This window comes from Cygnus atratus, chromosome 11 (assembly GCF_013377495.2).
Source record: "Cygnus atratus isolate AKBS03 ecotype Queensland, Australia chromosome 11, CAtr_DNAZoo_HiC_assembly, whole genome shotgun sequence".
Taxonomy (NCBI): Eukaryota; Metazoa; Chordata; class Aves; order Anseriformes; family Anatidae; genus Cygnus; species Cygnus atratus.
The window spans coordinates 7,659,682-7,685,836 of NC_066372.1; the positions used below are offsets into that span (position 1 = coordinate 7,659,682).

Genomic DNA, 26,155 nt, shown 5'->3' on the forward strand with positions numbered 1-26,155 from the left:
GTGATTACCCAATCCTGGCTGTTGTAACATAGCCCAGATCAACCACCTTGCCTGAACTCATGCAAGACAGATTGAAAGTGTCCAGCAATGGAAAGAGCCCAGACAGGGGCTCTTCCCTTGAAGCAGGCTGCTGAGGAAAAGTTTCAGGCTTTGCAAGGAAGGCCAGGGATGCTTAGATCTAAACAGAGAAGCAGAACAACATAGGTCAAAGACCCTTTAGAAGAGCATCTGAAATAGATGGATGATCACATCTTTCGGAGACGTCAAAGGTCAGGCTTTTAGTTCAATTCTAAATGTTCTTCTCTATCTAAAGATGCATACTATTTTTTACAGCATTAAGAATAACAGTAGTTTCACATACCAACGTGACACGGGAGCATGACTAAATGCCAATATAGAGCAGGAAGCAAAAGAAGGACATTGCATCCCATTGAAGCAGCAGGACACACCTCAGGCATGCCAGAAGCAATCACTGAAGTGGGAACCTGGCCAGCCTACCGCAGCCCACAGCTACCCTTAGGAAATGGCCACAGGGCTGCAGCTTTATATCATTTCAGAGACGGTGCACCTCCAGCTACACAGTGTCACTTAACACTGTAGGATACTGAATCAACTACAGCAAAAACACACCCAGGAAATTACCAGTAGCTGCCCACAGCAGTGAATTCTGTATCTTGGCTGTGAACTGACTAGATATTTAAACTTCTCCTAAAGCTACAGTTCAGCAATGAGAAGATTTTAAGCTTATATTTAAAGAAAAGCATGAAAGCAAGTCTTTTCACGAATAGCAATCCTTTTATAAGCAAGAACCTAGGTGACAAAAAAAAAAGTCAAGTTTAACAGTTCCTTGCTAATCCTTAGAGGGGATTTCACATCATTATGAAAACTGTCCGTGACTGGAAGGTGCTCAGATACCATGGTTACAGACATGCTATGAAATCTTAAATAGAATACTCTAACAGATGTGCTACATTCCTTTATATTTTAATTAGGTAAGGCATGGGAAGACCAGACTCATTTTCATTATGCTTTATCTGTGTTCCACTGATCATTAGCATTTGGTCAGATCTTGATTAACATTTTGTAGCTGTCCAGTTACTCTGAAATAACTGCCCTTGAGATCAGAGACTTATTTACATTTTTACTGAGCAAAAATCAAAAGTAAACATTGTGTCACTTCCCAGGTACTTGGGGATTAGCATGTAGTCGGGTGCAAACCACACACACCTGGCGTGATGTGCAATACCTAAGAAAAGTTTAAATAGCAGACTATTTCAACACAGCATACGGCAGTTCCTGTAGTCATCAGAAAGAAACGTGGGTAAGGAGACAAACCTCTGATTCACCCAGTTACAGTGGCACTAAGGCAACAACATAACCTTTCTTTGGACTGGCAACATTCATGTTCATTTAACACGGAAAACTGACTCTTAAACCGATTCTAAGCATCCCACGGGAGTGCTGAAAGCTTGTTTTGCTCTGTTTCATAACAATTTCAATTTCTTCTGAGAAATTTTATCCTATATCCTGAAGAATTAGAGCAAGTTTCATGTGTTTTGCCCAAGGACAATGCAGAAGTATCAATACAATGTCACACTTGAGAAACAGGTAGTTTAGCTTTCACTGTAATAAAATGAGCACCTGCGCGTACACAGTGTGAGACTAATTGCTCCTAATCTTATTTTCACTCACTTTTTCCTTCAGAATAAGCATTTCACATATTTTGATTCCCAAGCAGAAAGGAAGCTTGAAATTTTGGAGTAAGTTTCTCCTGGTGTTAGGGACCACTACAAAAGCAATGATTTTGAGAATTCAAAAACAAACATTCTAAACAAAACCTTCGCTGACACCTTCAGAAAATTAGAACTCACCTACTAATACTGGCTTTGAATTTTATGAGCAATTCACGAGGGCCTTTTCTAATATTGTGCATTACACAAAGACTAAAACCACTTCTCTTTTGGTCATACATCCGCAAGCATACAAGTGTAAGCAAGCAGAGCACTCAGTCACATCTTCTTACAGATGCAGACCATTCAATATACCCAAATGCACACCCTGAGTTGTACTAACACGAAGATTGTGATAACAAAAAACCTTTCAATAAACCTAAGTCAGACCATTATCCCTCTTCTATTCAGAGATGTGTAACAGACTGAATTTCCCTCTAACTTAACTCTTATGCAGTCCTTTAAAAACATGTAAATTGCTCTACGATTATAAAACACTATCAGCATAAAGAGGGAACTCCAGTCTAGAAGCACTTATTCCCATTTTACGCAAAGGTGGCAACTGAATCAAGGTGTACATAGTACTCAAAAGTTAATTTTCCATTTATTTGCTGACATCTATTGCAGGAACTAAAGTTACAGAACCTAACAAGCATCTCATCATCTGTAACTAATGCAAAATGCATTGTGGGCAATTCAGTTTTACCAGACTTGGCATTAGGAAAAAAATGACGAAAGCTACAACAAAGTGACAACCCCAAAAACATTAATCTAGGACATGGATTTCAGCTGTACACAATTAACCTTCTTAGGGCTTTCTGCCTCCTACTCTGCTATTCTAGCACTACATTTAGAAGACAAAAAAAAAAAAAAAAAAACTAACAAACTTGTTCCAGCAAGTTGAAAGCCATTCAAATTCAGAAATATCTAAGTCATTCCCATCGTGCTGGCTGGCCAGCATTCATTTATCTATCAACTCTCAAGAGTCTTGGCTTGCTGCTATACAGTCCTGTTTAGTGTTTCCAAATGCAGATAAAACAATTGTAAAGAATATGGAATCCACCAAGTTTATACCAGAATTAGATCTAAAGCCTGAACTTTTCACCAAAGAAACTACCAGAATAGGTTTTCAAGAACTTAAATGCACAACATATTTGAAAGAGGCTTCCACAATCGTGTCTATGTGAACTAGTCCTTCCCATACCCCGATACGAAATTAGGTTCATTGTTTCTATAATTGAAGGCTTTGAGATTCAGTCTCTTATTTTCCTATGAAAGAGCTGTTTTGTTCCTAATCACACTGATATATTATTATTTTTTAAATCACCACTAATTACTTACTCAGACCAATCCCTACATGACCATATTCGTTTTCTAAGAAATTACTTTTAAATTAGAGCAAATCACTCATGTATCTCATGTACTTCTCAGGCTTTTTCCGTGGTCAGCAAAGACTCCCTCTCCACAACCACAATTCTGGACAGTCACAGTGCCTGCCTTCCCTGGACCTGAGTTTTAGATGCACTTTTAACATAAAGAGCCACTATTTTTGTTGATCTTATTTTTGATCAGGTGCTCTTTCTTCAGCACAGTGCCAGAATGACTGCATACTGCAGATCTTCTGTCGTTTGGCATGTTATAGCCCTAAGCATTGATATACGTGTCCTCATTAATGCACACCATCTTATGTAGGCTTAATTAACTTAAAGGTAGACCAAGAAAAACACCGATATTATATCAGGTACAAAGAAAGCCTGACTCTAAAAGAATATTTTAAGCTGCCTCTTGGTAATAATTAGGCAATTTTGTAAACCAACACTCCTCCCGCACACACACAATACAACAGAAAATTAAAGTTTTGTTAACTACTGCACTGCTTTATCATTATTCATTTAAGATGCTGTAAGCCAGTAGAGAAAAATTCACTCTTAAAATTCACTATCAGGTTTTTGTACAGGTATAGCATGCAGCGTGACACGTACTGCTATATGATACGTATTTACTTGAGTTGGTACCATCTGTATTACTCACAAGCAGAGTGAAGCAGAATCAGATTGATATACAGTCGTTTAAGGCCATGTATTCTGTCAGTTTTCCAAGAAAGCCTCCCTAAGCTCGTTTTATTTTGAAGTAGGAGACATAAACAATCAACTACCTGTTTTGGAAGGTGCTTTTTGATCCCATATAAGACAACTTCTTCAGGAAAGTTTGTTTGCCCCAGCCTCAGAGGTGGATTTTTCACCAATTCTTCCACTGCAGTCTAATTCTTTTCACAGATGTTCCCTGGGAACACCTTTCTCTGCACTTCCAAAAAATTAGAGTCAGGAACATGGTCCCCAACAGGATTTGGGCTATTCAGCAATACCTGTCTTTAGCTACTCTTTTGGAGCCTAAAGAATTCCCTGATACACAGTCAGACCCATTACTTGGTTGAACTGAAAACCCTATAGCTGGAGGCCTCCTGTCAGAAGACAGTGTTGTTCCGAGTGACAAGTTCTATCACTCAGTTCTTCCAGGCTAGATTTTGCAGAAGCAGGAGAAGAAATTTTAACATCCACCAGAGCCTCAGAAGAGTACGCATCTGATAGTTGCCTATTAGCAGCCTTCACTGGCTGTAATATGCAAAGAAATGTACAGCTATGCAACCTTGTCAGCTGCTTCCTCTTAAACATCGCATACATGGCATACCCTTCTAGGGGGCAATGAAACTTTGCCTTCCTTACAAGCACCACTCAAACCGAAGGTACAGAGCTGCTTCAGCTGTGTGCAATGAACAACCTGCCATTGCTTCTGGACCAAACTTCTGCCTCCAAGCCTCAACAACCCACCTGATTGCCCCAGCTGCGGCACAGCTTTGGCCATCCCCCACGAGCACTCCAGATTTTCCATCCCAGCTGCTGAGTCCTGCTGTAATCTCACCTCGTCAGGCTCGTGATCTTCCCCAGGTGATGGTCCCCTGCCATCCCTGCCCAGCTGTAAGGTGCATCTCATCCACCCCAACTTCTAACTCCTCACTGAAGCACACATACTACCTTATAGTCAGGCCCTAAAGTTAACGTAGTTAAAGGTTTATGTGAAGGCAAAAAAGACCTTTAAGGAAAAAGTTTGGAGAATGTCAGACAACTCAGAGTCATCATATGGAAAACAGGTAAAAATAAAAAGCTTCTTGAGTTCTTGACCATTTACCACTGCTAAACATGTACTTAGCCTTTTTCTCTCTGCCACATACTCATATTTAAGGAGCTTTCCTAACCTACACGGAGACATAGACAGGAACAGCACCTTTTATCACAATAGTCACTTACCAGGCATGCTGTGAATAAAACCAGGCAGCACAGAGCACAGCTGGCACCAAAGCAGCGTACGACACCCTCGGGGGCAGGAGGATCCGGCCTCACCTGGCTCCTGGAGGCAGCAGGGCGCAGAGGTCTTGCCGAGGGGGCCCCATCCACGGCGATCCAGCAGCAAGCCGCGGCTGCTCGCCCTCTCCGCCGGGCTGCTGCCGAGGCGCCGTCCCGTCCCTAAGGGGCCTTTTGTCTGCGGGCGGCTCCCACAGCCCCCGACGCCTCAGGCGGTAACGGCCGCGGCTCGGCCCCGCCGAGCTCTCCTCAGCGCCGGGGCGGCGCGAGGCGGCCAGCACGCGCCCTGCACGCGGAGGGCGCCTCACGGCAGCACCTCCGTTTCTTCCTCAGCGCCCCAACGGCTCCAGCCACGGCCCCGAGCCCGCTTCCCACCACCCCGCCCCGGCTTTCTCCTCGACCGCCCAGCCCCGCGGGCGGGCGGGCGGGCAGGGCATAGGGACACCCACCTGCCGCCGCCGTAAGGGGAGCGTCCCGGGCCCGCCGCTGCCTTCGCGCCACCGCCCTTCGCATCGCCGCCGCAGGCGGGAACGCGGCCGGTGCAGCAGCGGGCACGCGGGGTGCACGGCAGCGGCGGGAAGAGGCTCCGGGGAAAAGGCGGGAACGGGGCAGCGCCGCGCTCGCGCCCTGACAGAAAGGCGGGAGGCGCCGCGCGGCGTTCTGAACAAATCGGCTTTATTGCTTCCGACGGCCTGCGCTACTCCAGGCACATACACGTTACCGTTTCTCTTAATAAAAACATAGGCACAGGGATTTAAAAAACAGCAGTAACATACAATAAGAAGTCATAACTTATTTAAATAAAACAGTTCCTTTGTTTCAGGCTTCCATCTCTCTCCAGGTTCGTCATGGCCAAACACAGCACAGTGCATTTAAGAATAATCAATTGTTCATTTTCTTTTTTTTTTTTCTTGTTAATAGATATACAAAATACATCTATAAGATACATACAAAATCAGCTAGGTGAACAATATAACAAAGATCTGTTATCAACTTCTACAGGATGAATGATAAAAACAAGTAAAGCTCAAATTGTGACAGGGTAATTTCCACAATATTAATTAAAGTATGAATATGGCAACAAGTATAGAGCCTATTCCATTCCAAAAATACTCTGAACAACAGTGAGAGCATTTAAAACCTTTAACAAGACTGTACATAACTCATGAAAACCTTGGTTTTCATCAGGATTGTGCCACTGATGAGAAAGGTTGTCCGTCTCTGTCCATTACACTGTAATAAACTACATAGAAGCCAAACACATTATTTAATTGGTCCCTGTGATACTGCTTCACAGTGCAAAAGAACTCAATGTCCAGCAATGTATGTCCAAACACCTCAGATGAAAAGGGAGCAGAGGGCAGGATTTCAGAAGGTGGGAAGAATCCCACAACCCCAAACGCTCTGCTAACAGTGCACAGGCAGTTCAGAACAGCTTTTAACACATATGGCCAAGAGTTTAACAGACAGGAATACAGGGTCAGATTACCTACATGCCGAAATAAACACAAACATTTAGTGACTTAAATAAAAAAAACAATTATTAAACTACTTGAAAGCTTATTTAGCATCGTAGTAGAAGAGAACTGTGTTGAAAGCAAGCAAAGAGAAAAAAAATGGCAGGAACATTGTTCTACAGTTAACGTTGCTGCACAATCCAAACCCAGTGCTCCTTGCATGGCCACGCTGGAACATGGCACAAGTGGCTGCCACCATACTTGGTCTGGCTGAAAGGGGTTGGCTTCACTGACAAGTATCTCAGAGCTTTACTGATCAAAGCAGAATTGAGTGAGTTTGGAGAAAAAAAAAAAAAAAGAAACAGACATACAAACGAACTCACTGTGCCCCCTTCCTTCCCCCTGTATTGTTTAATAAATCTCCTAGTGCTCAATCTAGGGTACGGGTCAGCCGAGTGAACTACCAATATAGCCCCAGTTTGATGAAGTGATAAAATAGTCACTTAAAACATCACACCTCTCAGCTTTGGAGCTGGAAAGGCTGGACTCAAACTTACCTGGTTCTTTGTGGGAAGAGCCCCTCAAAATTTGGTAAGAGAAGAGGAAAAGGCATGAGAGCACTGGTGTTAAATTGCCACACCATCCTTGATTTGAAATGGAGTTTAGAACAACGCCAGGCTGGCCAAGGATCCATCTCAAACTTCTAGTATCCAGCTGGCTGTGGTGAGGTAAGGCTTACTAGAACAACTAAAACTATTAGGAAAAAAATAAATAAATAGATGGCCAAAGAATCTGTAGCTGCACAGTTCTAACTTTCCCTGGTTGACCAAAATGACCTCATCTTCACTTGGGGGACCAAAACAAAAACAAAACAACAAGCCAACTCCCTTTCCAACATTGCTAGCCCAAGGAGCAGATTTGAACTAAAACCCTAACAAGCAGAGGCAGTTTCCTGTTTTAATACAGATTAGCTAATACAAATGAACGATTAACTAACCTAGAAACCTTAGCCTGATATTGTAATACTTGAGCAATATCTACCATTCTCTGGGTTTCACTAGTATTCTATGTTAAAAATTAAACAGCTAAGAGAACACCTTTCAATCAAATGGGAAACGCATGCTCTCTCTCCTTACCACTTGTCCAGACACATATCACAGGCCATGGCAACACAAGAGATGAAATAAAAGAAAATGAAAGCAATAGTATCAAAATGCAGTGTCATATTTACCAAAACATTAATTCTTCTGCTTTCACATTTTCTATACCTGCTTTCTCTTGCCCTTCCTTCAACATTCCCAGTCCAGGTTCACTTCTGCTCCCTACACGACTTCTTTTACCCACTTGCTTCCCCACTGCTTTTGCTCCCTCCCCACTTCCTTCAATTTAAGTTATTATTCTTCCCTCAACTTATACTTTCTGCCTCTCTTCTGCAATGCTTCTTGTACGTTTCCTTCCTTTCACAGAAATACTTTCTTGTCAACTGCATTTTAGCCTTTGCCTAAGAAAGGATAGAAAAGTATAAATAAAAGTAGCACATTTTTCTTTCTCAGAAACTGGATTACAGGCAAAATTAACCTAATCCTAGTTTTCAAAACCTAGTTCACACCTTCAGCTCTAAAACCTGAAGCTGGAAGTGATCACCATAAAGCCAAACAAAATCATTTTCTCTGTCAATCTATTCCTCTTTCTAGTAGGTTTGCTTTGTGATTTTTAATTTATTAAATGGCAAAATAAATATGAATTTTTTAACAACCAGTATATTCAATATAAAAAATAGCCTTGTCTATGTGCATTTTTTGTACCAATTGAACAACACTGGTTTATATTATATAGATTGATAGTTAGACTGATACAACTTCCTAGCACAAAAAGGAGTTATCTCAAAGTGTTAGTTTACTCAATTTTCAATACAACCTCCTTGAATAAAAGACAGGTGTGTGCAGTTTGGGTTACATTTGAATGGCACCTATGTAAATAGGTGTTAATGAATCTCCAATCTGCTGACAAAGTAAAACAAAAAATAAAAAAATCTAATAAAGACTAAAGACTCTTTTTTAATATATACTTCAGCTTTTTTAAGTGCCCTGCTTTGTGAGGCATCCCCCCATCACTCTGTAAAAATGTTTTATTTGGGTACATGACAACCTCTAAGCCTCTACAGATTTTTTTTTAATTTTTTTTTTTTTATCTTTCCACATACAAAAAATGCCCTGACACATCTCATCCTCTCAGTGGCAAGAATCAGTTGTACTCAACTGATCAATGGCAGCTGTGTTAGTCTTCTATTCACCAGCCACAGATGACAGCCACAGCACAATTCTTATTGGAATAGAGAACTGTTTACTGCTAGGTTGATGAAATCAAGGTTATAATGGCACTATGATTTTCTCCTCAATGACAGCAATAGCAGAGTGAGTACTGCACACAGCCAATAACACCTGTCAGATATCTGCTATCAGATATGCTATAAGCAAATATAAAAATCATATAAAATTTTCTTTAAGACTCAGTAACAAATTCCCTGACTGAAATAATGCACATAGACTTAGTCATTGTGCAAAATGTGAATTATTCTGCAGTAAAAGAATATCAGTAGAAACCCCACATCCTGAGTGCAGTTGATATCACAAATAGACTGAAGTATCCCAAAAAGCCCAACATACAAAAGCAAAAATGTGGTGCCTGTGCTGCAGCATATCCCTGGAAATCTGCATCCCCACAATATTCTAAAATGCTCAGTAGATGTTCAACAACATTATCCAGTTGTTGGTGTTGTTTGAGAAGTGGGAAGCATCGTAACAAGGATTCAGACTAAAGTTAAGGTCTGCTGTCAGGACTGCTTTTTCAGCAAGGATGAAACTTTCCTCTGTTCCCTGCCCGTGGAATTCTAATGACACTAGGATATGCTGCTTCTCCTCTGAAGAGTGGCTTTTCTTTGCTGAAGATCCTCACTGTCACTTTCACAGTTTCTCTGAAATAAAAAGGCACATTGTTTCAGTCACATAAATGAAATACCACACTGCTAAATATGATACTCTGATATTATTAGCATATCATTTATAGAGAAGAGTAGAGATAACAGAAATATCCCAGAGTTTCATTCCAGGTCACATGCAGTGACGGGTCCACCACCCTCCATCACACAGCTGGTCACAAGAATAGCTGTGCAGACTCCCCACAACCACTCATTGCTCTGTCAGACAGGACAGTTACTGCTCTGGTATATGAAATAGTTGTCACCATGGTATTGTTGTCATATGGTATATGGGACATAATCTGCAGCCTCCGTGCTGCTCCTTTATAGAATAAATGTGGCAAGCACCTATAGGCTATGCAGAGTCACCATTTCTCTTTGTCCAACATTTCTGCCATAACAACGCAACTACAGGGGCATTAACAGTGCACAAAGGATGCCATGGTCTTTTCTGGTTTCCCACTCAAAGCCATGCCCATCCTATTGGCCTGTGCATCCATGCAAGCATAGTAAAATTCAATTCATATTAAAATATCCTCCTCTTCTTCCTCTTTGAAAAATATACCTACCAAACTTCCATCCTGTATTAGGACCTTTTTCACCAGCGAACGAGATAAGTGGTTGCACAATGAGACAATGCTGTAAGAAAGCTATGAAGAAAGGGAAGAACGAGAATTTGACAACACTGATGCACTGCAGACACATCCAAAGAAATTTCATTTTTCTAACAGATCTTACAATGTTACATTTACAAGCTCTGTCTTGCCCTCTGATCCCTATCAGGTGCAAGAAGCCTTACACAAGGAGGATTAAAAGCTTGCTGTCATACCTTCCATCGCCTTCTGGCATATTGCCTTTTGAAGTTTTCCAAGTTAACAACAGATTCTCGCCGTACCAAAGCTTGCTGCTTGTCCACTGGCTGGAAGATAAAGATGGCAATTTTATTGTTCGGCTTCCTTTGGTGCATAAGGACAGCATAGCTTAGTTTTCTGTACTCCTGTTGACCAGGTGTTTTTATAGACTAAGTTCCCCACCAAGCCTTCTCCTTTTGATACTGAACAATCCCACCTCTCTCAGCCTCTCCCCATTTATGAGATGCTCCAATCCCTTCATCACCTTAGCAGCACTTCATCAAACTCACTCCAGCATGTTTTGCTGAAAACATCACAATAAAATGGGAAAAGGTTAGCTGTAATTGAATATTAGTTAGCAGGATATATGCTACAGTATATTTGAAGAAAATTCAGACTCTGTCCTTTAAACATACCCAAAATGAGAGCACGAGACACCGATACCCTGGCAGTAAATACATGAGAAAAGAATTATAATACCTAATAATGGGGAAAAAAAGAAAAAAAGAGCATATACATCAGAATTCAGACACATGCTTAAAATTTTGGGATGCCAACCCGGAGTTAAAGAACAAATATTCTGCAGATCCTTACACAGCTCTTCTGAAAATGAAGTACTTTTGAACTCCAAATCCACATCAACGTATGCATAGACCAGACACCTGTATTCGACTGGGAATGACATAATAAAAGCTCAGTACCAGATCTGGTAAAAGTGAAAGAAAAAGGCTGGGAGACAACCCTTCAAAGATTATGGAGTGACAACCATTTCAGCTCATCTGGAATTTGCTTATGCAGGAGGTGGACAACTCAGAAATATTTGTACTGAACTGGACTAGAATGCAACCAAAGCAGACAACCAAAGAAAGAGTACTAAAGGAGAATGAAAAACACATCAGTGAGGATTAAACATTTTTTCAAGCAAAGTAAGGATGTTCATGAGACAAGAAACGTCACCTATCTCCTCAAATGCTGTGGGTACAGTTCTGATTTGTACAAATGCTGAGTTGTGGGCTAGATCTCCTTCGCATCTAGATGTATACACCATTTGTGCACTGTAGAACTGGGGCATATAAACACTAAATATCATTTCCTCGTGCTGCAAGTGGCTAACATGGTACAACAAAAACCTTAAGCAGAAATCAATTTGAAGTGGAAAAAATGTCACTGGCTAAATGTCAGCTGTGTAATCATCATGAAAAATTTCTGAGTGACCTTTTGGCAGTACAGCCATCAGCAAATCAAAATAGCCCACTTTACACTACTCCTGACTGTTAATAACTACCTATCAGTTTCTAAGTAGCCTGCAAAGCAATGACCCTGTCATTTTCTCAATCATTAGAATACCTTTGCAAAAGCAGTATGTTAGTTACCTCCTTCGGCTCTGTGAGCACGAGCCTCAAGGACTGAATCACAGAAATATTAACCTCAGCCAATCACACTTCGGAACAGAGTGGCCTCATTTCATGTTCTTTCTCATCATGCCAGGGCATTTGTTCATAAAGAAAATCTACATGAACAGATGACGTGAGATTACAGCTGAGGGTAGGCAGACTCTTTCTTGAGAGTCTTCTCTGAAGATATCAACCCTCACTGGGCTGTAAGTGATTTTTAAAGATAAAAACTCTCTTCCTTAATAAAAAAAAAAAAAAGGACCTCAGTTTTGACACAGGGATGCTTGGCTACTACCCCTCTAATTCTTGTAGCTGTGTAACAGTCACCTCACAGCAAATTCATGCAGCTAAGCAAAGGGGCTGCAAACTAGCTGCAGAACCTAGCCTGTAAACCTTCCCAGTATGCAGAAGCCCAACATCTCTTTTTCAGTCACTAACTACATCATTAAGGAAGAATTGCATCCTACGTAACGAACAATTTATTGTCCAAAAATGAGAGGTACATCTGTGAACATTATATTGCATAATCAAGTGACTTCTTTGAAATACAAGACAGCAGGGCAGGATTCAAGTTTGGGCCAACTTTTCTTTTACTTTCTAAAACTTAAGAAAAAGCATCATAGCAAGAACACTAGTCCCAAATCAATTGTAGCTAAGTGACATCAGCATTACTGTAGAAAGCAAATCAGATGTCTATGCTTATTATCACTCACATTAATATTTGCACTGCAAAATTACATACACAGTAATTTGATCAGTTCATTAAATTCCCAGCTCTGTCTTTCAAATGAATCTCTTTGGTACGGGACAGGAAACTTATCTGAATTTTAACCTGAAGGATTAATCATTATCTAATATCTTTTCATGGTAAAAGATCCCAACCTGAATAACAGGCCTTAAAAAAAAAAATCTTAACCGCTCTTCATCAGCAGACATTCCACAGCGAATTCCCACAATACTAAATGTTAAATTACTACATCATTTACTTTGTGCTGCAGCACAGATTTAACCTTTGCAAATATTTCTCCCTTCTGTTCTGCCCACAGCAGGTCTACATGACTATTTCCTTCATCCAGCCAAAGATGCTACCACAAATTCTTTATTGGTTTCCAGGCACCTGGCCTTTAGTAAGTACAGGCTGAACTACTCGCTTTTCCACATTTGTTACTTGGTACACTTAAGGAACCATAAACTATAAGCAGTGCAAAAGGCCACACGGTTAGATGTGGTCCATACCGCAATGATAATCTACCTCCTGTAAGTTCAGACACCAAACATCGGAAAATAACTTCTACGCTACAAACTTTAGTACTGGTATTTACGGTTTTGCAGCTTGTGCAATACATCAGAATTTCTATTTCAGTTCTAGGTGATGTTTTTGTGTAGAGATTATGAACTGATTTTTATTTTTTTTTAACTGCTGTACATAGAGAAAGGCAGCAAAGCCCGCATCTAATCCGACCTGCAACATTACTGATTTGATTCTGCTACATCAAGATTTAACCCTGTGAGGAATTCTTCACAACAAGATCTGTTTAACAGGTCCATTAGTGATTCATTAATATCTTTGCTGAAAACAGAGTCAAAGTTTCCATTCACACAGGCTTCATTTCCATTTTCTGGTTGAAAACTACTCATTAAATCCTGTATCCACTTAAGATCTTCAGAAAGTTCTTGACTGAGAGATTCATACTGACTCTGCAGATCAGCATATTTCCCAGTTATGCCTTTGAGACTAGCACCTACAGTCTTGATATCGTCTTGTAGATGCCTCTTCAGGGATTCAATTTTACGGTATTCATACTTCAGTTGAGAGAGCTTGTGCCTCACACTTTCATTCTCTTCTTTATACCAGGCTTCTTTCTCATTATAAATGGAAACCAGAGCATCAATATCCTCCTGCAAAGAATCATGGGATGCAGCCAAAGTGCTGAAATTTTGTTCCATAAGTGAAATGTCTTCCACTACCCGCGCAAAGCGTTCAAAGTTGATGTAGGTATTGTTGGGAGGCATACTTGAATGGCATTTTATGGTGTACTCTCTCAGCCGTTTTGTCTTCAGCTGTGTGTTCTCAACCTTTTTGTTTTCTTCGACTTTTGTTTCTTCCTTCAGCTGGTGAGTCTTCAGATAGAGGAAGCAGTATTACTGAACATTTACAAGCCAGTGCAGTAATTCAAACTCTACACAAAGGATGCAGCCTGAATTCCACAATTTTGGGAGATTCTTTGCTCCCACAGATTTTCCTTCATGCATTTGATTAAAAGGGAGAAAAAAAAAGCTAGTGTGATGAGCATTGTGCATTCGTTCCAATGCAGTAAGTGTAAGTACCAGGGCCCCAGTTTATTTTCTTGTTAATTTTTTTTTAAATCAGTCTCAAAAACATCAATATTTGTAAAAGGAAGAACAACAATCCCGAAAACACTCCACTTAATGCTTCATACAATGCAGAGCAAAAAATGGATTTCAAACATCATTAGTCATGCTGAGATTAGCCAAATATATTTTCAATGAAAGATTTATCCACAAACAAGCAACATTTATGATGAAAAAAATACATACAAACACGAACGTAAGCAAATCAACACACATGGTGCAAGCAGTTATATTCCAGGGGAAGTTATATTTTCACATTGGTTACGGTCAACTCTCAACTCAAGAAAGCACTAAACCCAAGATGCAGTGTATATCCATGCAAATAAAGAAGGATGGAGAAATGCAAAGCACAGTCTAATGTAGGACACTATGTGCAACAAACATCAAAGCTTTGTCTGTCTCCCTCTTTTTGAAAGCTATGATAATAAAAGGTCATGATTAAGGTTTGCAGAAATCCTAAGATTTAGTCAGATACAAACAGCTTCTTTCCAGTGCATCTCTTTGAGATGCGTACCACCTCTAATGACTTAGAGGTCAGATTTGCATTTATCACATCAATAAGAGAGAGAACATTGTTTCTGCTTTGCTCACAGGAAGAAAAAAAAAAAAAATCTGTCTTTTTATTCTGTCTTACCGTTATCCATGGATGAGATAGAGCTTCCTGAATGGTAAGCCGTTTCCTAAAAGAACAAAAAACCAGAAAAGAAACAAAAAATACAGATTTAAATAAGAAATACCTTGCATACAAGTCCGTTGACCTTCTCCTGGGCTTTATATAACCAATAAAGCACACATCAAGATAATTCCAGGACTAATAATCAAATTTCTGGGTTATGTTTTTCCACATGGCATCTGGTTTGTGTGTAGACTGGTAAATATTCTAAGTTTCAGTAAGGAGCTGTCCTCACTCCACATAATTTTAATTCCTACTTGACCAAAATCTATCTGTACTTTTCTGTACCCTCCTATGAAAAGTGACAAAACATTACTTATATTCAACCTACATGCTTAGAGAATAAATTCTTTCTATGCACCTTTAGTATGACTACATCACGGTACACATCATTAATTATATTGAAAGCATCCGGTAGAGCATAATATTACATCACTCCTGTAGCTGCTGTTTCCTGAAAATATCATTTCGGAGAGAAATACTTCAAACCTAATCAAACATGATCATTCATTCCTGCATCATGGCAGTTCAGTGAACAGCACCCTATCGCCACTGAACATCAAAGGCAGAATCACAGCATTGCACAAGGACTGCCTCTGGACATGTGACCGATACCAATATTCCTGACTTTCCCTTGCTTATAAGGAGGTTGCTAGACCTTTGCAAACCTCTCAAACCCTACCTACTCTAATACTAAAGGCTGAGGATTTGCAGAAGTCTTGACACAACAGCTTGCCCCTTTTTAATATTGTTCTTCTCTCCTAATGAAGCCATTAAAAAGAACTGCAAGTGGCCTGACTTCCCTCTGGGACAAACAGGGTTAAGGGAATGAGATGCTATTTCTACATGCAGTTTATCAAAAGAAAGAAATGAACTAAAGTCTAGGGTTCCCAATGACTGGGAATACAACTAGGAACAAAACTATCACACACACTCTAGGTGACTGTAGCAGATGCACAGAGACTTAAAGAACAATTTCTGTAGAAGCATGTGTAGCGATTCTTCTGTCCTTGAACCTCTGAGGATGTATCATGGGATCATGTTATCTCCTTGCAAGTAGTTCATAATAGACTGAAATATTGGAGTGATAATTACCTAGAACTAAAGATCTTGCACACCATTTTCAGTCCTTCACCTACACACAGTTGTACCAGTTTGACCCGGGAGAGAATGCAGTCCTGAAATTGAAATTTAACCAAGGAGATTTTGGTCCCTTTTGTTAGGGTTTCTAGCTGCAGTAATTCACTATAGGCACAGCAGCAGAACTTTGCCTGCTGTCTTGCTCTTAAATAGCAACAAACACATTGCAGGGAAAGCTTTGCAGATTACTCTGCAAGCTATTTCACCAAGTTTCTCTAAGAGAGGGGTGGATGTTTCTGAATTTTCACTTACCGTGTATCTTTCACCAGGAGTTTCTGAATAAAATCTTTTGCCAGGTCACTGGTATTGCTGAAAAATTCTTCATCAAATTCATAATTCACAGCTGTGATGTTAGCAAGCGTTTCTTGCTTAGTTTCTCCAAGGAAAGGCGATGCACCGCTAAGCCTAGGTAAGCCAGAAAGAAGAACCAATTGGAAAAATAAACAGCAGGGGTCCTCTAATTCAATGACAGTGGCTGTGTAATGTACATTCGGGACATTTGTGGATCTCTGTGTTGTAGCAGTGTCCTGGTTTCAGGTAGGACAGAGTTAATTTTCCTCCTAGTAGCTGGCAGGGTGCTATGTTTTGGATTAGACTGAGAAGAGCGCTGATAACATGCTAATGTTTTAATTGTTGTAGAGCAGTGCTTACACCAAGCCAAGGACTTTTCAGCTTCTCGCTCTGTCCTGCTAGCGAGCAGGCTAGGGATGCAGCAGGAGCTGGGAGGGGACAGACCCAGGACAGCTGACCCAAACTGGCCAAAGGGGTATTCCATACCATCTGACGTCATGCTGAACAATATAGAGGGGTGGCTAGCCGGGGTGGAGGGGGGGGCCGGCTGCTCGGGGATAGGCTGGGCATCGGTCAACGGGTGGTGAGCAATTGCATTGTGCATCACTTATTCCGTACACATTATTACTATTAATACTATTATTATTATTATTGTTATTATTATTCTTTTCCCTGTCTTAATAAACTGTCTTTATCTCAACTCACAGACTTCACTTTCCCGTTTCTCTCCCCCATCCCGGAGAGGGAGGGGGGAGGGTGAGCGAACGGCTGTGTGGTGTTTGGCTGCCAGCCGGGCTAAACCACAACAAGCAGCCATGCCACTTGGGAAATGACAGGTCCAGCTTTAGTTTGCTACATCTGTGGTTCTGAGTCATCCTGAAATTCTCTAGAACAGCACTGTGTGCTCAGACAGAAATGCAGAGATTCTCCCATTCTGAGTCTCATTTAAGTCATTGCTAGTCAAAGTAGAAAAAAAGCTTCAGCTAAGGAGAGTCTCTGTCCCTCTGAACCTCACAAACACTACACCAGGCAGAAACTTCCATCAAGTCAAGCAGATGAAGTTGTATTTATAGTGATCTTTTTTTCAGGCAGGAAAAACCCTGCCTGCAATTTTCTGCCTTCAAAGCCACTGACAAGTTCTCTGCACAGTAGGTTCAGCCAGATGTTTCTCAGTTGGAACCACAATACAACGTATAACCAGAAATCAGGTGCGTGGCCTTGCCTGGAGGCCAACTCCACAAGACAGGTGTGGGCACACTGCTCATTAAAAGGAATCCACAAGGGGACCTAGGTTGCAATAGAATCCAACCATTTCCAAACAATGCAAGATTTCATTGTTGGCTCTCTCTTCCAACTGCATGGATATAACAGAGACAACATTGCAATAAAATGGAATTCAGCAGTCTTTATTTAGACAGAAAATACTTTCATCTTGATTTGCTTACTTTGCCTCTCTCTCTCTACACTGTGACTGATGACTTTTGTCTTTGATAACTATTTACCTTTGCTCCATAAAATCCGAGTGTCAGAGTGATCTTTGATGTTCCATGCTTCTCCGACAATTTTTTCCTCTTTAGGACTTAGTTTTGAGGTCTGTAAAATGGAAGGATTCTCAAATCCTAACACCTAGTGACTTTTGACATATCCTGACTCAGTGCCTGTGAACACCTAACAGCAGACCTCGGTGATAAAGGCTTTGCATTTACAACTCAGTGAATCACTCCACCAGTTACTGAACTGAGGACTTGCGTTCATTTTGACCTCTACCCCTGATGATGGCATCCATTTGATTGCTGCCATATTTTCTAAAGTACGCAGTATCATTAAACACACTCCCATTTATTCAGAATTCTTTAGAACAAAAAGCTTTAACATTAACAGGTAACACTAGTTAAAGGCATACTAATTTCTGTTATCTGGCATATCACTGAAGTTGACTCCTCCTGTCACAAAAAGCACATTCTTTTTTTCTGATCTTTTGTAGGGAGGTAAATTTCAAACTTAATTACTATGGCAATCATAACTAGCCAACTGGATAAAACTGATTGACTACTGGATACAGCACAGACCCATTCACTTCAGTATTCTCCCTCCAGAACTCTTAATGCAATGGAAAAAAACTCTTGAGAGCTTCTAGGCACTTGTGCGTCCCTGTAATCACACAGTAAGTATTCCAAACTGCTTTTGTTCAACTCCAAAGTTTTCTCCTCATCATTCGTGAAGACACATAAAAAGCAGTTTATCAAGTTCCATGTCCTGTCAAGTACACATGTCACTGAAGACAGAATGCTGATAAAAAGCAAGTGTCTGGGACAATTTTAAACCTTTTAACCTGAGCTTTGGCTTAACCAGTACCCCTATCTATTCAAACTTCCCTGTTTTCACCAGAAATAACTCAGCTTGCAAATGCTGCTGTTACATTTTCTATTTCTACTCTTTCTGCACACTAGTAACTCAACCATTCTATGGCCAAACAATGTTTTTCCATCCTCTACATCATTTTGTTCTAATGAGATCTCATAAGAAGCTTAAATGCCTAACAATGCCAGAGCCATTTGTTCTCCATATGCTCATAATGACCTTCCTAATTTCTTTTACCTTTTTTTTTATTTTAAATTTGAAAAGGCTTCAGGATAACATTTCCCTTTAGACTGTCCATCCTGTGTGTGCAGCTCCTTTCTTGCTTGACTGAAGGGAAAAGCTCTTTCACACTAGTGCAATAATGCTTTAGGAACACATTTACAGGAATTAATCTATTGTTGTACTTACAGTATGTAGGTGATGACTCCTATGCTCCTGTAAAACAAAGGAGATTAATTGCAGGGTTTCTATATGATCTGTATCTTTTTCAATGTACACAATACCAAGATGTCAATAGTTGCTGCTATGCAGGCAGGAAGGCCATCATTGCCTTAGATAACTGCTACTATCTTTCTTTAAAAAAAAAGAACAATGTAAAATTCACATTTTCACTGAAACATCAATATTAATGTTGATTATATTTATTACAGTAATGTTTTACTGTAGTAGAATTTACTACAGTACACACCAGAACTAAAAAGAAACATAAGCAAGGATGTTTTGTTCGGGGTGACTTCTTTTGACTGCCTTCTCAGCAGATCAGATTAGTACGCAGGTCTTCTCTGCATGTAGTGCTCTTATAAATAAAGCTGTCACAGACACTGCAAGAACATGTTTTCTTTTAAGATTGCTCCATTGCAGTGGACAGTGTCAACCTGTTAACTCTCTAACTGCCATTATTAAAATTTTCCAATGTAATTTTGCAGAATTTAAATGCTCATCTTTTTTATTAAAAAGGATCCATAAAAATTGAAAGACGGAACAATAAACTAGGAACTACGTTTTGTTCTGTTTGCAGTAGAATGGATTGTCTTCAAAACAAATTGGGAAAAATTACTAGTAGAGCAACCTGGAAAAGAAGTTAAGAACTTACCACATATCTGCAGCTAGTCCCAGTGGCTCATAATTTACTATTTCTGGAGCTGTAAAAGATATTTAAAACAAGAATGTGGGTGGAAAGGGAAGGTGAGAGCAAAAAGGAAAGGTAGTTATAGGATACACTGGTTATACTTCGATAGTTCTGATAGGAATTCAAGTTCACAAATGTCCAGAAGACATCATACTGAGTAACCTGAAGTATATGGCAACTCAGTAAGGGTCAGGCAGATACCATATGCTAGTTACAGTGTAAATCATGCCTTCAATAGCAAATTATTTCACCTCAAAAGGATACCACTTTCCTTAAAAATCTGAGCTTTGTTTTGTTTTCAGAACGACATTTAACTGGTGTCATTTAAGCTAGCTTCTTATGGTTAATCAGAAGTAGCTCTTGTGGAAGAGATTAAAATTACAGGCTAGAGTACACTGCTAGCCATGTGAAAACCTGTTATCTGTATAAAAATATTTCCTTATTGGAAATCATCCCCATGTAAGACTGCGTGCAGGAGAAAAGGCAAGGTACTGAGATGAAAACAGGAGTCTATAACAGCACTGAAATGATCTCAGGTCAAGCAACAATTGTGCTTAACTGGAATATGAATTACAGGTCTCTCCCCTTCCCAGCACAACCTGCAGAACCTCCAAACGAAACCAAAAGAAAGGAGAGAGACAAATTAGTATTACGATCAGGAAGCTACAAAAAGAAAATCAGGTGGGAAAATATAAGGGAAGTAATTTTATCTAGTAAGAAATCATGAAGAAATCTGTGTAATTGTGTATCTAACAGAGATAGCTTACTTGCCCCAGGCAACAAGTAGAAAATGATAATTTGTTTTGCAGTGTTTCACAACCTCAATCCTGAATTTTTGTCTCTAAATATTTATTTGGCAACATCCCACTCTCACAGGGGTAGCACATCGAATGAAAGCACCTTTTGCCTATTCCAGAAAACTAAAGTAAATCTCCAGATTTAGGTCACCTTGATACAAACAATATGAAAACTACTTCTACTCATTGATTCTTAACTTCAAAATGATGTCAACAACTTACTCAGGACTTGCAATTCAAGACAAAGCAACTGGTCACTCACCTACAAATTCTGGAGTTCCAAAAATGTTTTTAAATTCAACTCCGTCTTCTATTTTGTGAGCCAGACCAAAGTCAATGAGTTTGATGTGTGGAATAGGGATATTTTTGTCTAGAAGCATAATGTTTTCAGGCTAAAAATAACAAAAGATAGATGTTTGTTATTATATCATCTTGGGAAAGTAGCAGATCTACACTTAAGAGTTCTCAAATGTTTTTTTCCTTCACATACACACCACCATAGAACAAGAAATGCATACCTGTGCCTACCCATATACAATTCACTCTTTTGATAAAGAGATGACAGCTTGTGAAATTTGACATCAACAAATGGACCAGAACTTCACAATGGCGAAACGAAACTGATAAAAGTAATACCTTCCTCCTTTTACAGTCTGTATTCTCATCTCAGACAAAATCTTCCTTTCTCTCACCTTCCCACTAGCACTTCCAAGCTTTTCCTAATGCTGGCTGTTGCCAGGATGTAAACATATCCTTGTTTTCAGTGAGACAGAAGTTTTTCCACACTACTGTATTTAGTTCACTCATCTGATAAAATATGTCAGTAGGTTATTATCCCAGCAGCACAGTGATACAACATGAAGTGAGAGTATGGTATGTCTTGTCCCCTCTTAGATTATAAAATATATCCTTGGCCTGCAAGGCCCCCTTGGAAGATGCCATACCCTGAACCCCATGGATTTACCTCAGTTACAACCACCAGTGCAGATGTAACAGTTAGCAGGTAGCCCAAACTGTGTAGCCACCCAAAGCTGGGACAGAGCACTCTTGCTTGATCCTGAAGGAGAGCTGCACAACTGAGAAATTTGGCTGGAAGCATTTAGGCAGAACTGTTACGGGAATTTACACTGAGAAACTTCAGTATTTCTGTCCAGCTGCTCCTACTGAACCAGAACCCACTGGACAATGCCTTTGCAAGTGGTTTTTAAGAAATTCTAGACACATCTGAACCTACGTAGGGAGGGAAAATACTCTTTTCTGTGGCACTAAGTTCATACCTGCAACAAGAAGACCCAGAAAGATCCAGGATTTGCTATATGAATAGTTCTGAAAGTGGCAAGCATTGGGATTAGAGGTCCTAGTTCATGTATAACAGCAAGCCATTAAAAGAACACGTAGCATTTCTTACAGATTTGTAGGGCAAAGCACTGAACCAAAGCTAGAACAACTTTGAAATTAGAGCTAGCTTTTTCTAAAATATAGATTTTGATTCCTTACTCTTCCCAAGATGCAATGGATTTCTTTTTTTTTTCCCCAACTAAATTTCTCAGCCTTAGTTACTCCCTGCCATCCCCTGTATCACAGGTTTCAGAACTAACTATGGTTTCAATTTATGTCTGATGAAGAGCTTCAATGCATTAATTCTTCATAACTTAATCATAAGCTCAAGAGCGACAGTGAGACAATTTGATTCACTGCTGACAGCTGCCTGGCCTTTTCAAAACAGATCCTAACATCTCCTGGTAATGCGCACATTCATTCAGAGCTGCACTGGGAAAGAAAGCATATGAATAATTTAATGTCATAGCCATTGGACCAAGCATATTTTAGCCTCTGGCTAACAAGTCCGGTCTTCTTCCATGGATCTAGGGCACATGTGTTCACTGCCGGTACAGGATGTAAGCTTGTTTGGAGCACACAGAACAGACTGAAATGGCAAAAAGTCACAGTCACTACCTCCTGGACTGTTTTATTCCTTAGGTAGCGTAAGACTCTGCAGCTCCACTGCAATCATTGGAGCCCTGTCAAGTGATGAGGTAAATATGCATTATCTTCCATCTAATCAGATCACTGCCTTAAAATATGTGTCTCATTTAATGCTAGTGAATCTCCAAAAACAGTCCCAGGAGAGTTATTCTATGAATATGTTTTATTAGGTCATTTGATATTTTCTGTCAGTGAAATGATTCTCTACTTATCCTTTCTCATTTCTATTTTGCATTTCTTGTAACATTTATATTGACCGCCTGATATCACTGGTATTAAATATCAAATTAGTTGCTAGAGATCAGTATAGAAAAAATCATACCTATATTCACAAAATAATTTCATATCACTAGGTCAATAATTTCATACCACTAGGTATTATGCTGTTTCCTGATACAATGTGAAAACCTTCAGTCTTTGGCTTCTGGATTCACATAGCAATTCCAAAATGAAGTGTACATCCCTTTATAGCTTCATACATCTCAAATGCTTTTTTACATGCCTCCTGAAGTGAAGATTTCTATGGTAGTTTGCTAACTAGTCTGTTAGGCTAGATGTAATTTTCAGCAGTCACAAAGACTGCATAAATGCCATGAACACTGACTCAGGATATCAAGAACTTTAAGACAGAGACAGCCTTAGGCATACATTTAGCACAAGGAATCAGCATATATGTCTTGAGATTCTAGGAGGAATCTGTCTATAGCACACACATCAGTGCAGTAATTAGCACTACACTAACCTGGATTTAAAGTCAGGACAAGGAACATGTAATGTATCAGTAAAGTTTCCTCCATTTTCCTGAAGGACTCTTTTAAAAGAGTTCCCTTTATTTCCTGTTTTCATTCTATCTTCTCCTATGGAGGAAGTGTATTTTGACCGTACTTCTGGAAGCAGCAATGTTTGAGGAGCCAGTTCTATAGCTGTGGGTCTGCAACCGAGAAAGCACTTTATTCTAGTCTCAAGGGTTTAATCTCCAAGGATGACAGACTTCTAGCTTCAGATAAGCATGCCCACCTAGGCAGGGCACAATCAAAAGGAGAGAGAGAGTCTCTTCTGTATTGATTAGGCCAGGACCAAAGCTATGCATGTCACCTGACACGGCAGGTAGAGGCCTCTGTGTGGTGTACTTCGAAGGCCCTAAGTGGTTAAGAAAGCAAGAAGTCTCTCTGTTAACCAGACTGCACCGAACGACTCATACTCCTCATGTTATTCTAGACATAGTGGGCGTGTTATTTTAGGCATGTTATCAGATACAGGTGTACATCAAATTGTACAAATTACAGTCAGTCATTAAAAACAGCAGTAATGTTATCTCTAAATCAGCATCTTTACCTTTAAATCAAAGTGAGCTATTTTCTTAGAGTGAAGGTAGTTCACACCATCCAAAATCTGCTTGATGAATCTGGTTGCTTCCTCTTCACTCAAAGACTCCTTCTGTGCTAGGAAGTCAAAAAGTTCTCCACCAGACACGCTACAAAATGCACCACAAAAACTTCCCGTTATCTACTGCATTGTAGGACATAAAATGAGTATAAGTACAGAAAACTGAAGTAAAAAACCTCTATGCAGTTACAAAAAGGCCACCCTTACAGACAATCTAGAGCGCTTTGTGTTGTGGTCCCAGGAATGACAAAACCTCCTTTTGGCTCCAGCTTCCTCCCCTCTAAATTAAGGATTATCTTTCTCGAATTCATAGATGCTGCAAGGTTTAATTCATCAAGCATCCTGAAGGACCAAAAAGGGGTGCATTTTCTGATAAATCTACGGACATACACACACTTCAGTACGTAGGCTTTGCTGTTAATGACTTCAACTGCCTTTTTTCAACATTTTCACTCAGGACAAGACAGGAAAGAGCAAGTTGTAATAGTCAACAACTGTTAAAGAATTACTTCTCTTATCAGTTGCCATCAGTAACACAAGGCAATGAGATCTGCCAACAGATCTTTCCAGAACAGCCAATACAGATTCTGGCCTGACAGATACAACTGACCGGAAAGCATTTATTTTGTGCTGAATTTTTTTAAAACAAAGTAGATTTCAGCCACTTGGAAGGTACCTAAAATTTGTTTTCTCAAATCAAGGAAGTGCTACTAGTTACTATGAGTTTTCACACCAAAAATGAAATATATTCCATATGTATTTAGTACATAAGTCTTCTATTTTCATTTTTATGTCCTGTATTGAGAGTTCCAGTGCTGTTTTTCCATATATAATGAAACAGCATTATCTAGATACTGAATTGGGCGTTATTTGCAATTGTTATTCATAATTACACTCACATTTATTGTTTCCAGCTCACACTGTTATTGATACTATAAATTTATTCTCATTCAATTTTACTGTTGGAGATGCACACAAAATGGTTTAACTGGGTTTAACAAAATGGTTCAATGGGCTGAGATGTCCCACCTACCTGTGCTCACCATTAAGAATCCAAGCACAAGACTTGAGTGATCCAACAGTCAATTTGGAAAACAAGCTTTTGGCCCTGTTGTCTGATGAAATACCAGTAAAAGAACAGGGAGGTTCAAATGGTCTGAGTTAACTAAGTGCTGTGACTTCCAGATAAGTTAGATTACATTGCCTGTGCACTGCAGAGGATTTTTAGGCAGTTTCCTCTGACCCCGGGGTCCTTTACAACACTGGTGGTGACAAGCTGTTGATTCCCTACTTTGCCTCTTTCAGAGCAACTGTTGTGAACAGCTCCAAAACTGCAGAGAGGTGAACTGCAAACAAGAACCCTGTGTCAAATTCCACAGACCTTGGGCTGATTTCTTAGTTTCCATGTTGCTGTGGGTGCTGTTACAAGGCAGAGATTTACACAGCACCTGATGAATTGTGTATCGATTAATGGATATTTTTTCACAGCTCGTACGTTGTCAGAAACTTTCTACACAACATGAGGCAGGAGACTTGACCTGCAGAGGTCACTTGATGTTTTAATCTTTACTACTTAATGGCTACCAAACAAAAATAAATGACCCAGGAATACAGTACAACTGCTGTCTCTGGCTGTCAGCTATTCAACCCATGAGACTCTCATCTGGTCTCTGCTTTTTTTTTTTTTTTTTTTTTTTTAGGTGACACATACCAAGGGTGTCAAGCACTACCATCAACCTTGCTGGACGGTTTTTGTTTTACTCTGTGCATTTCAGGAGCCAGAGAACATGGTGTTCCGAATGGTAGTAGGTTTAGGGGCCTTTGTTAGTAAGCTAAAAAATGATTAGAGCTAGCTGACATGTCATTAAAGAAATCCGTAAGTAAAATCTGCTAATCTCTCAGTGAAATCTGTATACAAAGAGCAGGCAAGTCCCATTTCCTTGATGACTGCTATTCAAACTACACTTCAGCAATCACCTCCGGCAGGCGCTCTGGCCCTGTCACCAGGAAGCAAGCTGCACTGGCATATTTTCTCGTAATCTTCTGGAATTCAACCGTGCAGGCACACTACTCCCTCTGTCTCTTTCTGTGAAGGCTCCTTGGTGACAGTTCCTCATGGCAGGCTCTTTAATCAGGACTACGAGTAAGAAGGCAAAGCAGCCTCACGGCAGGGCCCATGAAACAAAGAGCAGCAAGGTCATAAAAAGGCATACCCCGAACAACGTGCACATGAAAGGGCAAACTGTGGACC

At 40.1% G+C, this 26,155-nt stretch overlaps 1 protein-coding gene across 5 annotated transcripts in view; it reads right to left on the reverse strand.

Moving 5' to 3' along the window:
* Positions 1 to 5,746: 5,746 nt before the first annotated feature.
* The window catches only part of DAPK2 (death associated protein kinase 2), a 47,890-nt gene continuing 27,481 nt past the window's right edge, over positions 5,747 to 26,155 (reverse strand). The window contains exons 4-13 of one of the 5 annotated variants that reach the window (XR_004779901.2): positions 23,854 to 23,992; positions 20,795 to 20,924; positions 19,700 to 19,748; positions 19,015 to 19,041; positions 16,207 to 16,359; positions 14,776 to 14,821; positions 10,353 to 10,442; positions 10,093 to 10,173; positions 7,104 to 9,520; positions 5,747 to 6,578 (exon numbers count right to left, since the gene is read on the reverse strand). Coding sequence is in view for 4 of the 5 variants with exons in the window: in XM_035554060.2 (XP_035409953.1) it covers positions 13,239 to 13,889; positions 14,776 to 14,821; positions 16,207 to 16,359; positions 19,015 to 19,041; positions 19,700 to 19,748; positions 20,795 to 20,924; positions 23,854 to 23,992 (1,195 nt within the window). In the remaining variant the exon portion in view is untranslated. Of the gene's footprint in view, positions 9,521 to 10,092; positions 10,174 to 10,352; positions 10,443 to 12,235; positions 13,890 to 14,775; positions 14,822 to 16,206; positions 16,360 to 19,014; positions 19,042 to 19,699; positions 19,749 to 20,794; positions 20,925 to 23,853; positions 23,993 to 24,937; positions 25,078 to 26,155 lie in introns of those variants that run through there. The other 4 variants (XM_050713021.1, XM_035554062.2, XM_035554060.2 and 1 more) reach the window with 4 other exon arrangements.